General features: G+C 38.0%; 1 protein-coding gene across 8 annotated transcripts in view; it reads right to left on the bottom strand.

Annotated features, from left to right (window-relative positions):
* Positions 1-454: 454 nt before the first annotated feature.
* Positions 455-17065, bottom strand: part of ODR4 (odr-4 GPCR localization factor homolog) — a 40393-nt gene continuing 23782 nt past the window's right edge. For 6 of the 8 annotated variants that reach the window (XM_030572678.1, XM_030572675.1, XM_030572676.1 and 3 more), the window contains 4 exons: positions 15952-16042; positions 11833-12018; positions 5477-5569; positions 455-2755 (listed from right to left, as the gene is read on the bottom strand). In XM_030572678.1, coding sequence (XP_030428538.1) covers positions 2688-2755; positions 5477-5569; positions 11833-12018; positions 15952-16042 — 438 coding nt within the window. In that variant the 3' untranslated portion in view covers positions 455-2687. Of the gene's footprint in view, positions 2756-4959; positions 5061-5476; positions 5570-11832; positions 12019-15476; positions 15755-15951; positions 16043-17065 lie in introns of those variants that run through there. The other 2 variants (XR_004001605.1, XM_030572680.1) reach the window with 2 other exon arrangements.

Raw genomic sequence — 17065 nt, 5'->3', positions numbered from 1 at the left:
TCTTATACTGGTAAAGTGCATGGTGACATTAAATAGAGTTAAGGAGAGAGGGTTAATTTAAGTAGACAAACAGGAGCCACGAACTCACAAATTCTAATCCCAACTCCAATACTGACTCCTTGTTGGGTGTCAGGCTCAATTTCTCCACATGTAAAAATGAGGGTAGAGTTACTTGTATACTTCAAACAGACCTTTGTGAGGTGCATTTAATTAAGTCACTCACTAAAGCTTTGTTTGGCATTCTACATGAAACAACAGTTTACCAGTCTCAGAGTTCACTATCTATGTAGGCAAAATACAAACAAACATGGATGAGAATAACATACAAAGCATGCAAATGGTCAGTTAAAACAGGTGTGGAACAGACTTGTTTATACATACACACAGTAAGAACAACAGTAATAAAATATTAAAACTAGGCAATGTGAGAATAAGTATTCAGAAAATTCAGATCTCTCTTTATTCAAAATGCTTTATTTTGACCAAGTCATCACAACACCAGCCAGTCAACAACTAACATATTTCACAGATTACTATTTTAAAAAGAATTAACCTTTGCAATACGACTTATCCCAAAAATACACACATGCAGCTCTGGCCAACCAAGTGTGTTATTTTTGGTAAGTGAGAAATAAAATGCCAAAGTCAAGGAGCCCCTACAGGAGAATGCCCTGGCAGCCACTCTTTCCCTTTCTTGAGTGCCTCCACCATGTCCTCTTTTCTCCCCCAAGTCTCTCAGCTGAGATGGACTTTGGTACCAAAGTCCAAGGTCCACCTTCTTTTAGCAGCCAGAAGTGGGCAAGGAATCAAGCGCCTACTCACAACTAGGACAACAGACTGACTTCTTCCTACCATTCCCATAGGAGACAGAAGCAGACTGTGTCTGTGTGAGGAGCAGTTTTGAAAATTTAAAAAAGGCTTGAGAGAGGTTGGGAACTCATCTCCACCTCTGGATATTGCTGAACCATTCCTGCTATTATTGATTTGTCCCTGGCTCATTAAGAAGATACTTTGTCAACATTCTATTTTGCCTGTGGAAATCAATCAGATTTATGTCAAATAGCACATATTTCCAAAATATATTTGCTGCAGGAGGGCATCCCTGCACTCTGCGATAAGGGGTCTTGTTTCCTTTTTTGCCCTTCAAGTTGCTCCATTCAAACAATGCAGTGAGAAGGAAAGAGAGGACATCAGAGATGCCACTATTGCCTAATACAGGCCTCAACCATGCTCCATGTCTGAAATTTAGCCTTTGGCCAACAATTAAAAAGAACTCCTATAATGTTCAAATTTGGTGTGTTACTAATGCTTAATGAAGACAATGCTTTTTATAGCTTCAATTTGCTCTAAGAGTCAATCTAAGCTTTTCTTGATCCTTAGCAAGTCAGCAGTAATTGTAAAAATCTGTATATCAAATTTTTCTTTTACTGGATTAACTGTTTCCAGAACATAAAAATCAGATGAAAAGGCTATGAATTTTAACATTATTTCATCTGCAAGTTACCTTTTATTCAAAGTTTTCTAATATTTTATGCTTGATTATGCTGCAGGCTCAAAGCTTTCTGATTTTTTCCTGCAATTCCAGTACCTCTGCAACTAAACTCATTAAGCCGCAATTAAAGGTTAAATACTGTTCAAACTGGTACATATCTGTTTTATATAGTAACTCGGAACTATATGAATGCCAAAACTTTTGTATATACTTTTGTTAACCTTGTTTCAAATATATTTCCTGGGGGAAAGCAAACTTTAAAGACAGCATAGACTTACCTCTCTCATTCATATCCCCAAAATTTTAAATGATCAGCCTCTAAAAATTTATAAAATTATTCATATCTGTCTGCATATTTGGGATTTGAATATCTGGGGAATTATATGATATATCTTTCTTCAAGGAAAGATGAGAATTGAGTCAATCAGGATTGGATGGATAAGTCAGATCATGATGAAAAAGAAAGCATATATAAATTTGCCATACATCTTAGAGGTTTAATTATTTCATTAATTTCTGTTTATGATACTTGAGCTAAGATACTTATATAGTGTGTGTTGGCCTAAAATGGGATTTTGGGGCTGCTACAAACTATTTGCATATTTACTACATCCATTAACCAACTTGACACATATACTTAACAAAAAGAATATATGGGGTGAAATTCTGGTAACACTGAAATCAGGATTTCAATCCTTGTCTCTCTCTCGCTTTTAAATACTTAACAGCATTTTAGCCCATAACAGTGTTAAAGGATTCCTTAAGGCAAGATCTGCCATGGTGGGTAATTTAAAAAGGGCAAATGTTAAGATCCAACAACCTTGAAAATGTCTCTTGAAAAATATAGCTGTTAAGTTTTTAACAATAAAATTGTAATGAAGTAGCAGGGAAAAGGGTTGGTTTTCTTTTTGTTTTTGTTTTTTTAAACAATTCTTCCTGGAAAATAATACTATTTTACAGGTAATTTCCATCAAAGATATATATCTTTAGTTTCCTGGAAATCTGATCCACCTACAGTATTTGCACGTTGAAACAAGATGAACATATCACTACAATTTAGAACACACCTAACTGGTGTATTTTAGGTAACATGTTTAGTTGCTAATATATGAAATCTTCAAAGCTTCCACCTTTTATTAATGTGAATATTGGTCAATGTTCCCATGCTGATTAGACTGCTTCTTTTGCTTGAAGTCTAGTCACTGAAGTAATTAAAGGAGAAAGCTACTGCAAAGATTGCAACTGCAGCTGCTATTACCACACCTAAAACGACAAAGGAAATATAACTTCTGTGAGTGAAGAGGAGAGTACAATCATCGCAAGTCAGGTGTGAAGAAAAGGAAAAGTGGGAACAATGAGAGTCATTTTTAACATTGCTGAGTAGAACTACAATGCCTAAAGATCAGATTATATTGTTAGTCATATAAATTCATTTTACAAGATAATCTACATAAATTATTTTTCAAAGTGCAAAAGTTCTTCAGAGATTCAATTAATTATAAATTCTACTCTTATGGGCCAGGTCATCAAAAGTCTAACGCATCAGCTCTGCCTTATGGCTTGATGATAGCAAACTGACTCTCAGATTAAAGGTTTAAGATAAAAGGGACACAAACAAGTTTAAACTTAATCAATTGCAATACATGAATTAAATGGTGTTTCAGATACTGCATTTGCCCCAAGTTCCAGGGTCAGTGTTTGTAGTTTTACAATCACATTTTCCTATTGTTTTAAAATGTTTCTCCCCAGTGTTGTTATGCAGAAGATACACAAAACACAAGCAGGGCTAACTGGCTGAATGTTGAGAGGAAATGACTGACATATGAACAAACAAGCAAGCAAGCAAAACAAAAAATTTAACCTCCGGGTTACAGAAATGTAGATGTTACTTGTAAAAATATTAAATAAAACAAATGTCATGTATAAGTATGCTTTAAGGTGGTGTTGCAGTTGTTTCACTGACTAATAAAATACCAAGTATAAATCAAGATAGACTGTGTCTATCTAGCCACATTTTAAAAAGGAAAGATTTTCATAAATTGTTTACTACAGTTTCTTTGCTCACCAGCATGATGTCTGCATCAGGGACTATCACACAATGTTGATTGAGGAAAAACTTCTATGATAGCTGGAATTCATTACCAAGGTAGCATAGCTCATCCTTGCAAGCAGCATAGTGATAGCCGCACAAGCACTGATACAAGTTAATTCATATTTTCATTCAATGCACCTTGGAAGAAGCCACTTGCCTGCTCTCTTTCTTAATTGTCAAAAGAGAGGATATTAAAATGGTGGCTTCCCAGAAAGCAATAGGGCTACCTCAGCCATTTGTTTTAAGGGCAGGTTTCCTTATTATCTGTTTTGTGGAACTTAGATCTGGTTCTGATTCTGAGATATGCTGATCACCTACAACTAGAAATATTTTTAAAAGGCTACTGATGTTATATTTAAAATCACCGCTACTATATTGTTTCTCTCATCAGGATTAAAGTTTCTTTTTAAATATTACAAACCCTTCATGCTGCCCAATCAATATTTCATTATTTGCTTTGGACTTTATCCTACAAAATGCTGAACACTTTGGTCCCGATGTAGCAAAGCACATAAGTACGTGTTTAACTTTAAGCATGAGAGTCAGATGCCAACAGGACTACTCACATCCTTAAAATATGATCTTAAGTGCACGGCTAGATCAGGGCCAGAGTGCCAGCAATCCAGTCGGGCTACTGGCTCTGACCTTCTCTGCCCTGGAAAAGATCCTGAGTAACAATGTTGCAAAGCTGGCAGACTACTGCAAGACATGGTGCGCCTTCAGTCTAGCATCAGCAAGACAGTCTCTAACACATTCCACCTTCACATGCCAACATTAAAAGGGAATTGATCATCATAACGAATGGCCAGAGGCTGAAGCATATCTAGTTTACTCAAGCGTGACCCTTGACTGAACACTGACGTACAAAAGCCACCTAAGCAAGAAAGCAGCAAAGGTCAAGACACGCAACAACCTTCTCAGCAAACTGGCAGGTTCTTCATAGGGCGTAGATGCTCCAACCCTAAGGACTTCAGCCCTTACCATCTCGTACTCAATAGCAGAGTACTGTGCACCAGTATGGAGACGGCTGGCACACACCAAACTTGTTGATGTGAAACTCCTCTCAATCATGTGCATCACCACAGGAAGTTTCTGACTGATTCGTCTTCCATGGCTTCCAGTTCTGAGCCATATTGCTCCCCCCTCAATCAGGAGGGAGATTGCAGCTGGTAAGCTGCTTGATATGGTACGTGCCAACCCAAGCTTGCCCTTGTTCAACAACCTTTCTAACTTACCAGCTATACATCTTTCCTCAAGGCACTCACTGTGTTTGAGGCTGCCATGCCAGGATGCGACAGCGGAGTCCCTGTGGCGCGAAGACTGGTGCTTAATATCAACCACCAATCAGTTCCTCGTCACAAACCCTACAGCTCACCTGCCTGGCTTCGACCTGCCACATCACCAATGGGCCATTCTTAACTGATTCCAGACTGGGCAAGGCCTCTGGTGGAGCCAACTAGACAATCGAAGCTGCAGCTGCGTGATAGATCAAACAATGATACACATTGTAGAGGAGTGTCCACTAACCAAATTCAGTGGTGGACTCCAAAAGCACCACTTGGCCACTAAGAACGCTATTGCTTGGCTCCGCGAATATGCAAAGACTAAATAAATAAATGTTCAGTAAATTGCAAAACTGAGCCTTTGAAGAGTGAACCAAATAATCTCTGAACTTTTAGCAAGCACATAACTATTTAGCTTAAGCCCACTGAAGAACATGTCACCTTTTTCCCCATTTACTAACCCTATGCTTTAAACTCTAAACTAAATTATGCCATTTACTATGTCCTCACATCCTGAAATTACTATCACTATAGTGGGAGCAAATAACAGTGAAAGACTATACATATCAGTTCTACAGTGCCTTAATGGGCTTATTGGAGGTAACTTACCAATGTTTTGTTGAAATTTCAACAGCAGTGTTGCTTTTGTCAATTGCATCTGTTGCGTGTCATCTGTGTTGTCGACAGGTGGATTTATATCAACTGCATGAAATAGAGAGAGAAATTTAGCAAAACCAAGTATTCATTCAAAGTTTATAAAAACACATCTATATTTTGCAATCACAATAATTCAAAAAGAACATTAAGTTTATAATTCCTGATCTGCTCTACCAGTGGATATATTCACCATTTTGTATTATCAACAGTAGTAATAAAGTATCTGTACTGGAACTTGAGCTGTTCAACCTACTCATGATCTGGAAAAAGGGGTGAACAGTGAAGTGGCAAAGTTTGCAGACAATACAAAATTATTCAAGATAGCTAACTCCAAAGCAGACTGCAAGGAATTACAAAGGGATCTAACAAAACCGGGTGACTAGGCAACAAAATGGTAGATGAAATTCAACCTAGATATGTGCAAGGTAATGCATGTTGGAAAAACACACAAATATACGATGGGTTCTAAAATAGCTGTTATCACCCATGAAAGATCTTGGAGACACTGTGGATAGTTCTCTGAAAACTTCTGCTCGAAGTGCGGCAGTAGTCAAAAGAGACATACTATTGTATGTCAAGAATTATTATGAAAGGGATAGAAAATAAGATAGAAAATATCATGCCACTATATAAATGCATGATGTTCCTGCACCTTGAATACTGTGTCCAATTCTGGTCACCCAATCTCAAGGACGATACACAAGAACTGGAAAAGGTCCAGAGAAGGGCAACAAAGATCATCAAGAGTACAGAATGGCTTCTATAGGAGGAGAGTCTAAAAGATTAGGGCTGTTCAGCTTTGAAAAGAGATAACTGGGGAGATATGGGGAGATAGAAGTCTTTAAAATCATGAATGGTGTGGGAGGGGGAAGTGTTATTTACTCCATCTCACATACAAAAACCAGGAGTCACCCAATGAAATAGGCAACAGGTTTAATACAAACAAGAGGAAGTACTTTTTCCACATAATGCACAACCAACCTGTGGAACTCAGTGCTATGATGTTGTGACGGACAAAAGTGTAACTGGGTTCAAAAAGGACCTTGATAAGTTCACTGAGGATAGGTCCATCAATGGCTATTAGTCAAGATCATTAAGCACTCAACCCCATGCTCAAGGCAATCCTATAACGCTGATGACCAGGAACTGGGAGTGAAAAATAAGTATGGGTAACTCCATAACTGCCATTCTGTACACTCTCCCTGAAGCTCTGGTACAGGCCACTGTGGGAGACAGGATACTGGGAAAAATGGACCATATTTAGTATGGCAGCTCTTATGTTCTTATTGGTAATAATAGTAGCAGCAGCATAGCACCAACAGAATGCTAAGTGCTTTACAAACCAGTTAAAGAGACAAAAAGGCAAAACTGTAAAAAAAACACTTAAGTGACTTACATTCCTAAGGCCCATTTTCAACGGTGACTTTGACACTTAGAGCTGAAGTCATTTTTCACAATTTCCCCCAGAACCTCCACTCCAAGAAGTTTAAAAGCTCAGGGCTAGAAGCTTAGATTTAAGCACATAAATAGAACCACTTAAGTGAGTAATATTAAGTCAATGGGAAAACTGACACGAGTAGTTACTCAGGTGCATAATCGTCCATAGGATTGGGTTCTAAACTGGGTATTTACAAGAAGAAACTAAATTATTTCTTCTTAGAATGAAAAACAAACTTTCAGTTTCGTTTGTTTTACTGCATTTTGTCTCCTTGTGCTGTTGGCAGTAGCTGAAATGCAAGGCTGCATAGAGTACTTTTTTTCAAAATCATGACTAAAAATAGTTATAAAGGAGACCACAGAAACCACCATTTAGATGTGAAAAATATTTCATCTATTATTGTTACAGGTAATACCTAAGATTACATAATAAAGAGATTGGATGGGGAGGGGAGGGAATATCTTTTTTTGGTTTATTTTGTGCGTTTGACAGAACCTCATGTGTAATTAGTTTCACTCATCCCCAGCTGGATATCTCTTATCCCTGTATAGAAAAACTCCAAAATATAGGAGAGAAAAATTTTAAATTGGGAAATCTGATTGTAAAACTTCAATTAAAGATGGGAATGGGAGGTGGTGCTCAGGGGCAATGTAATGACAAAGTACTTTTCACTTATTTTTTAAATACTGGGTAGGTTTCAAAATGACAGTGCCTCTCAATGCACTGCCCTGCTGTAAACACATTGAGACTATGTATATTTAACAATATTAGTTAGATACACACATTGGACAAAGCATCCATTAACCAATGCAAAAATATGGCACACAGGGTTCCCAAACACTGAAGTTCTTTAATTTTTCCATAGACCAAGTACAGCCCAGACAGTACACCTCTTTGTCTGTGTACTTCAATTCTGGCCAATTTTTGAGACCGGAAGAATAAATTTAGAATCCAGTCCTGTGTCTGTACTAAAAGTGCCAATGGTTTGGTGGACACTTGTCCAGTTATAACTAGATTGAGCTCACTAACTGATTTCATACATAGAGGAAAACACATTGGACACTGTTGACTCAGACTAGAAATAAACCACTGATCTAAAGTTGAAGGGCTCTGTATCGCAGCCAAACAATGGCAGCTTCAGAATATGTGAATTTTCTCCCTCAAGTATAAAACAGTTCTATGATTTGCTTTAAGCATACACATAAAAATTCACCCAGACTGCTTCAGGTGTGCAATAAACAAGTGACTACACGGGATGAATCTATTAATACTAATCTGCTAATGGTGCAAGCAGGGGCTTCTATTGGTATTTTCTGTAAAAGTGAAGTTCCACTGGATGTAATCTGGGAAAAGTTAAGCCTAAGCGTTCCCCATCCCCCACTCCCAAGTATGTTTCAATGTGTTTTTGCACCAGAATCCTTAAAGGTTGGCCTTGTTCTAGTTAGAAAAAGATTTTCCTATCTAGCAACTAATAATAATTATTTTTAAAATCACTTATATTAAGGAGGAGCTTTGAGCACCATGTGATTTCACATTTCTAAGTAATATACTCTTTAACTTAGACCCAGTAACTTCATCTTTTAGTGAAAGAACAAAAAAGAAAGCACAGCCAATTATCAGCAAATGTAAGGAAATGGAGACTGGAATCTAAAAATCATAATACAACCTGTCAGTTGCTGGGTAAATATCTGAAATTTATTGACCATTAAAGAGGGTATAGCATTCAAGTTAGTAGCATGAGGAAGATGAAAATGTATTGTTGAGCTGCAGCAACAAAATAATACCAGCAGGATCCTAGCCTGTATCAAAATAATATATTATGAACATGACAAGGGAAATTATACAGTGAAATCTGTCTTAGGCAACCACTCAAGGGACCAAAGTCAATACTCACTGGAGGTAGCAATTCAACACAGGCAGAGCAGAATTGAACTTTGTATGTTTGGAGATACTCTGGGGTTGTCTTCTAAGACATGCTTTGCCTAAAGGAGTGGTTTTTCGTACAAGTTTCACTGCACCATTGTACCATAGCAGGGTATGGAGGCACGACTTGCAGTATAATATTATACTGTATTATGTCTTGGCTGTTATAAGTTACTTTTTGGATTAAGTCTATACCTTTTACAGAAGTAGAATCTAGATAAAGGAAGTTTTACTTTGTCTAAATATAAACAGAACTCCTCATAAGTGAGGCTGCCAGACCCATTCATTAATCTAGAGGAATCACTGTTGAGCAATATAAGGCAGTGCCCTCTGTCTCACGCACTCATTAGAGAAATTGCTACACTTCCAGAAGTACTTTCACCATTACATCACCAGCTATTGGAATAAGTTTAAACTGGATTTTGACTGATCAGATAGGTGGCCGGTGTATCATCTGAGATGACTGATGTATGGCTAGATTATGAAATTCTAATGCCATATAAAACTTACACACAAATTATGTCATTTCAAAATCAAACTTCCTCCCTTTGTGAAAATATGTTTCTACATGTTTTTACTCCAGAAACCAATAGCCTTGTACTGGACATATTTCAGCATTGCAACTAAAGAACAAAATTGCTTATCAACTTATTTAACAGGATGCAGAGGTTTCAAGTGCTAATCAAGAATAAACTTGCATCATGTGTTCATTTACTACAGTTACCAGAAGATTTAAGTATCAAAAATACCATGGTTTTTCCACAGAAAAAATACATATGCTCATCGGTTTACAGTGTGTGTGGAGATCTGCAGTTCAAATATTGCAGTGCAAAAAATAATTTGATATTTCAGAACCTATTAGAAAGAAAAGCTAGAAACATTGTGCTCTTTCTAAATATATATTTTAATAATGGTTTCAATTTCATAATAAAGCTCAGAATTTTGCATTCAGAAAAAAACAACCTTTTTCAGTCAACATTTAAAAATCTTCATAACTCTGGTCAGGGTAATGTTGCTGGGGAGAGGGAAAACCCCATCAGGTTTATATGGCTCTGTGATGGCATTCCTACAAGCACAGTTATCACTTCGGGGGCTGTTACTCTTGAGAAGGACAATAATGCACATGGTTCACAGGATGGATTAGAAATAAATAAAATCAATACCTGTTCTTCGTAGTAACCCAAAGAAGATTAAAGCCTAGGACACACAATGCCCAAATCTAAAGCAGCACTGATATAATGCTGTGTACAATTACCTAGTGCAGATGCTTTCTAATGCCAAAACTGTCTTCTAAGTTCCGGAGAAGGCAAACTAACTTAACAACAAGTGATCGATAAGCGATTATAGCTATTAAAATTGCATTTGTGTTAACCTACTGAACGTATTTAATTTGTTGGTGCCAGGAGCTAGGATTTAGTGAAGCCAATTGCTAATGCAAAGCTTTCAGTTGCTCATGTCAAAGCACTGAAGTACCATGGAACTACAATCTGAGAGTTGCTTATACTTTTCAGATACTACTGGCTACTTCTTACTATTTTCCGTTTTAAAATGTTAAAGACTGAACCACTGCAGTGGGTCATTAGCAGGAGCCACATTAAAAAGATATAGTAAAAACACTTGTTACCAGCAGAACATGTGGATCTAGTATAAAAATAACTACATCATTCTGAACAGAAATATGGAACTCATCATAATAAGTGAGCAAAATAAATCTAATTCCAACCTACACAGTCAACTCTTTCACATTTTCCAAACGTTTCTGACTTAAGACACTACAGAACTATAGAATAAAACTCCTCTAACCACATGGGGGAGAAAAGGATAGGGTAAGAGGAGAGAGAGAGAGAGAGAGAATGAATATGCCTCAGATATCAAGATATATTATGGGCTGTATTCTCCAACCACAACATTTGACTCTCTCACCTGGAAAGGGCTATTTTTTTCCTTATGAGTTAGTCAGCCAGAAACTGTGGTCAGGTGATATAGTAGTGAAACTCTATATAGCTAACTATACCACAAAATACTTCTACTTTTAAAATACAAAAGCATGAAAAAACCTCAATCACTGGAATACAAAAGTTTATATAGAGAGAGTGTTAATTATGATGAAAAAAGGAGTTATTTAGCGTGCAATGAAATTCCATGTTAATTACCTTAAATAGAGAGCACTCCCCCCACCCAAAAAATAGTCTGGCACAATATATTTGACACAGGCAAATTCAAACTCGGACTAATGAGATACAAATCCCAAACAAAACTCCCAAGAAAAAGGCTGGAAATACATTTTTACATTTACTGTGAAAACATCTTTTTGATGAAAGCATTGTTCTGGTTAAAATACTGCGCTACTGAGCAAGTTCTTGACTAAAATATAAGAGGTCAGAAAGTTCATATGAGGCGCAATTTTTTGACTCTTAGGCTTTAAGAAAAATCTATTTATAAATGCCTCATGAAATAAGGTCACCAATAACTCATGGACACACTGAAATCATGGAGTTTTAAATTAAATTACATTACTTTCTTGATGGGAGCCATGTATATTTGTACATTGCTACAATAAAAGATTTAAGATTATTTTTGCATTTTTGTGGGTTGTGACTAATACCAACATTTTTGCCATCTTATCTTGAACAAAGCTCTAGATAGCTGAAGTGCCGATATATGACACAACCCATGAGAAAGCAAAAACATATCAAGTATATCTTTATAATATATAAAACATGGCAGTCTTAAGCATCTTATTCTGTAATATAAGTAAGTATATATCAAAGGTGTAATTATACTAGTATACACAAGAGCTACACGATATAAAGTTTGCATCAAAGCTTAATGCTGGCTTTCAGCATAATGTAATGAACTTAAATAAAGTCTGTTTGTGCTGTTGGTTAATTTATCCATAATCCCTGTTGTAGTCTAATTTGGTTCTTTACTCAGATGCTATATTCACCTATGTTTATTTCCTCAGCTATGTGTATAGCTTCCCCATGCACAACTTGATCCAACATCTCAAAAAAACGCTCTTGGATTTCACCAGCCGTTTCATCTCCAAATTTATAATCACACAGCATCACGTTTGATCCAGCAATAGAGGCAAACGCTCTGTGAGGCAAGGCATGATATTCTCTCTCAGAATCTAGAAAGAAAGAGAAGGAAAATACTATACAAGAACTTGTGTAGCTATGGCATAGATTTTTCAATAATCAGCATACATTATACAAACTGTTGTAAAAAGGACTGTCCAAGGCATCATGTAAAAGTCTGATTTCCAATATTTCCAACCTAATTATTACTGTTTCATGTATGTTCTAGACACTTATATTTGTAAATGGAAATTATATTCCTACTAACTAAAACTTTTAATGTATTTTTCACATTACCAGCTCTGCAGTGGTCCTTAGAAATAGCCAAACGACCTTAAAAATGATTATGAATTGAGAATGTTGACCAGGCCCCTTATCACTTTAGAAATGATACAAAGAGCACTCACAGGAAGGTTGGAGATAAAGGAGTTGATGCATATGCCAAACAGTACGCAATTTCAGCATCATAAAGGATAGTAAACAATTAGTTATTGTTTTATGTAGTTAGCAGCCATGGAGTACAAGTGCCACCTAAAGAGAGAATGGAAAACTGCATGCAAACAATAAAATCTACAACTGCCACATTCCCCATTTTAGATAATGTTAGCTAAAATAATACTTACAATGAGGTTATTTCTCAGTACACATAGCACCATAAACATAACTTAATGTCATCCTAAAGTAGATGAAGAAGACTATTTGGCAGCATTCAATTTTCCTTTTAGAGTCAAACAGTTGCCTTTATTTTTTTTTAAATACACCCCAAAACACCATAAGATATTTTCCTCCTCTCCAACTTAGCAGATTTTAGTAGGAGAAATTAACATTTCACATAGGTGATGGCATAGCATTGTTATTTTAAAACATTCCTTTAAAATTATTATACAGTATGTAGGATAATGAATGGAGTTTGAAGGATAATCTAAGCATGAACCAACTGGGATGATATTGGTATACTAATTTGGTCTCACAGTTTGTAATTATAGCAAAAGTTTACTATTATGGAGAATAAATGTATGTAGTGAAAATAATTCTGGCCTTGGAATTAATACAAACCTAGACAGCCTTACAATTCATTCAATATGCTGAGCTGATATGCAAGATATATAGCTTTTTATTTAAATGTAAAGTGAACTTTGTATTTATATATATATATATATATGAAACCTCAGAGGTGAAATATTGGAGACTTTAACACTACATGGGCGACATTTGTAAATCTGGACAGGAGCATAACAATTCCCATATTGGATCAAACCCGAGGTCAATCTAGTCCAGTATCCTGTCTCTAACAATGGTCAGCATAAGATGCTTTAGAGAACAGTGTAAGACTCCTGCACCAGGCAAATGTGGTATGGTCTGTCCCCCATGTTAGGTCTCCTCCAGATCCCTAATAGTTAGGATATGGATAATTTCTTTTTGAATCTTGCCAAGTTCGATATATTGCTTATTTCACTGTTGGGTGGGGACACCATAAAAATAACTGGCTGATTCTGACTAAGGATACGTCTACACTATGGGATAATTCCGATTTTACATAAACCAGTTTTATAAAACAGATTGTATAAAGTCGAGTGCATGCGGCCACACTAAGCACATTAATTCGGCGGTGGTCCGAGGCTAGTGTCGATTTCAGGAGCGTTGCCCTGTGGGTAGCTATTCCGTAGCTATCCCATAGTTCCTGCAGTCTCCCCCACCCCTTGGAATTCTGGGTTGAGAGCCCAGTGGCTGATGGGGAAAAATCATTGTCGCGGGTGGTTCTGGGTAAATGTCGTCAGTCATTCCTTCCTCCGGGAAAGCAATGGCAGACAATCATTTCGCGCCCTTTTTCCCTGGATTGCCCTGGCAGACGCCATAGCATGGCAACCATGGAGCCCGTTCACACTTTTTTTTTTTTTTTTTTTTTTACAGTCACCATATGCGTACTGGATGCCGCAGACAGAGGCGATACTCCAGCGCTACACAGCAGCATTCATTTGCTTTTGCATGATAGCAAAGATGGTACAGAACGACTGGTAACTGTCTGCTGCCAGGGTAATTTGGCAATGAGATGATGGTTATCTGTCCTTCTGTGCTCTCTGCTGCTATCATGGGTGCCCCTGGCTGAGGTCGGCCGGGGGCGCAAAAGCAAAACTGGGAATGACTACCAGAGTCAATCCCTCCTTTATGGTTTCTAAAAATAGAGTCAGTCCTGCCTAGAATTTGGGGCAAGTGTACTAGAGAAGCAGTGTATCAGAGAGTACAGCTGCTCCGTGTCAGATCCCACAGAAATGATGAGCTACATGCCATTCACGGGGGGTGCCCCTGCAACAACCCCACCCGTTGCTTCCCTCCTCCCCAACCTTCCTGGGCTACCGTGGCAGTGTCCCCCCCATTTTTGTCATGAAGTTATAAAGAATGCAGGAATAAGAAACAGTGACTTGTTAGTGAGATAAAATGAGAGGGAGGCAGCCTCCCCATGCTATGACAGTCCAGGCAGCACATTAAGCAGTGTGGGGGAGAGGAGCCCAGCATCCCCCTGCTATGATAGTCCAGGCAGGACAGAATCTTTTCTTTATACCAGAAAGGGAGGGGGCTGATGGAGCTCAGGCCCCCGTGGCTATGATGAAGACGGTTACCAGCCGTTCTGTACCATCTACTGGGAATGACCAGGAATCATTCCTATTTTTACCCAGGCGCCCCTGAGGCCAGGCAGGGGTATTCAGCAGTTATCAAGCATGTATCGTCTGCCACCAGGGAGGGGAGAGGAGCGGATATTGCTCTTCACTGCTGCAGCATCGCGTCTACCAGCAGCATTCAGTAGACATAGGGTGACATTGAAAAAAGTCAATACATGATTTTTCACTTTTCTTTCACGTGGGGTGGGGGGGGAAGGGAGTAAATTGACGAGCTATTCCCTGAACCACGCCGGACAATGTGTTTGAACCTACAGGCATTGGAAGCTCAGCCAAGAATGCAAATACTTTTCGGAGACTGCTGGGGACTGTGGGATAGCTGGAGTCCTCAGTACCCCCTCCCTCCCTCCATGAGCGTCCGTTTGAGTCTCTGGCTTCCCGTTACGCTTGTCACGCAGCACTGTGCAGCCTGTAGATTTTTTTTTCAAATGCTTTGGCATTTCGTCTTCTGTAACGGAGCTCTGATAGAACAGATTTGTTTCCCCATACAGCGATCAGATTCAGTATCTCCCGTACGGTCCATGCTGGAGCTCTTTTTGGATTTGGGACTGCATTGGCACCCGTGCTGATCAGAGCTCCACGTTAGGCAAACAGAAAATGAAAATCAAAATTTTGCGGGGCTTTTCCTGTTTACCTGGCCACTGCATCCGAGCTGAGATTGCTGTCCAGAGTGGTCACAGTGGTGCACTGTGGGATACCGCCCGGAGGCCAATACCGTCAATTTGCGGCCACACTAACCCTAATCCAATATGGTAATACCGATTTTAGCGCTACTCCTCTTGTTGGGGAGGAGTACAGAAACCGATATAAAGAGCCCTTTATATTGATATAAAGGGCCTCGTAGTGTGGATGGGTACAGTGTTAAATCGGTTTAAACGCGTAGTGTAGACCAGGCCTAAGTATCAAAGCCCTTCTGTATTAGAGATCTTGATGCTGTGTCCATGACTATGGGTTAAACCTTACTGTACTCAGGGTCAGCTATGCCAAGAAGGGAATAAAGTGGAAGTTTAATTTACACTCAGGGCAAGAAGGCATTTAATAAACATTATAGGGGTAAAATGCAGGTCCAAAGAACAATGCCTGAAGTTCAATGGAACCCTTCTGAACTGGATAGCTGAAAAATAAAAAGAGGCAAAGGAGTGAGAAGTAGAATTTGTGTTGCCTGATACATTTTTGTTTCCCTCTAACTACACCCAGATTTCAGTACTTCAGATTAAATCCTGATGGACTACAAAAAGGCAGGAACTCCAGGAAAACAAAGGCAAATTACATTAGAAAAAGATAATTTGCTTTCCTTCTCTAGGCTCTTACTTTTTTTCTCGGGTGCCTCATTTATAAGCAGATCTTCAAATAATATTTCACAACGATCAGAGAGTGTGTTTATTATATCCCTCTTCAAAGCCTGCAAGAACAAAACACAATGAACAACACGTTAGCCAGTTTGCAAGGTATTTGTGATTATCAAGAAACAACCATAGTGTTTTAAAAAAAAATAGTCTCAGTTTGTCTGATGCATTTATGCCAACTTAACAGTGATATGTATTAACAAAATCAAAATATAAAATATGAAAAAAAAGCCAGACAAAGAGAACTTAGGATCAAAAAACCAAAACTTTCCCTTTCAGTTTTCCTACCATAATAATAACAAATCATCAAGAAGTGTGGTTTTGCTATTATCCGTTTGTTTTAAATAAGCTTAAATATTGAAATTAAAGCATCTGACCAAACTCAGGAGACTGGGTTATATTCTTGGCTCTACCATACATTTCCTGTGTCTTCTTGGCCAAGTTACAGGCTCTCTTTAAAAAACTTGCCTATTCCCACAAAGATTTTAAAAAACTTCAGACATTAATGTCTTGGCACTCCACACACATAGTGATAGACTAATTATTCTATCGAGACAAATACTGCCCTCACATACGCTCCTCCTCCATTAAAACCACTCCCTCCATTGAAACCAGAGTACAATATAGCCCGTTACTATAACTGGTCTGTTAAATAAAACTGTTTTATGTGGTTAGGGGGTTTCCTTTTGTTAAACAAAATAGCAGTTATGTGTTTATGGTGCTTTTTAGTTATTCAGAATGCTAGTTTGATTTTAAGAAGGTGTTGCTAGTCAAAAGCTAGTAATGTTAGATTTATAAAAACTGCTTCAAGTCACAATACTCTCTGTGTTGTGTTATTGATTTTTATGTATTTTTATTATGAACATTGTGGGTGCAATCTTGTCCCCATTAAAGTCTGTAAGAGTTTTGCTATAGTGTCCAATGGGGTTTGAATTTTCCCCTTTTGGCTTTAGTTTGGCTATGTTTACACTAGTACCTTTTGTCAGTATAACTTATGTCACTCAGGGGTATGAAAAAACATCCCTCTGAGCGACGTAAGTTACACCAACAGAAGTGCCAGTGTGGACAGCACTATGTCA

This window comes from Gopherus evgoodei, chromosome 8 (assembly GCF_007399415.2).
Source record: "Gopherus evgoodei ecotype Sinaloan lineage chromosome 8, rGopEvg1_v1.p, whole genome shotgun sequence".
Taxonomy (NCBI): Eukaryota; Metazoa; Chordata; order Testudines; family Testudinidae; genus Gopherus; species Gopherus evgoodei.
Note: the sequence above shows the minus strand (reverse complement) of the source record. Positions and strands in the feature narration are given on the sequence as shown.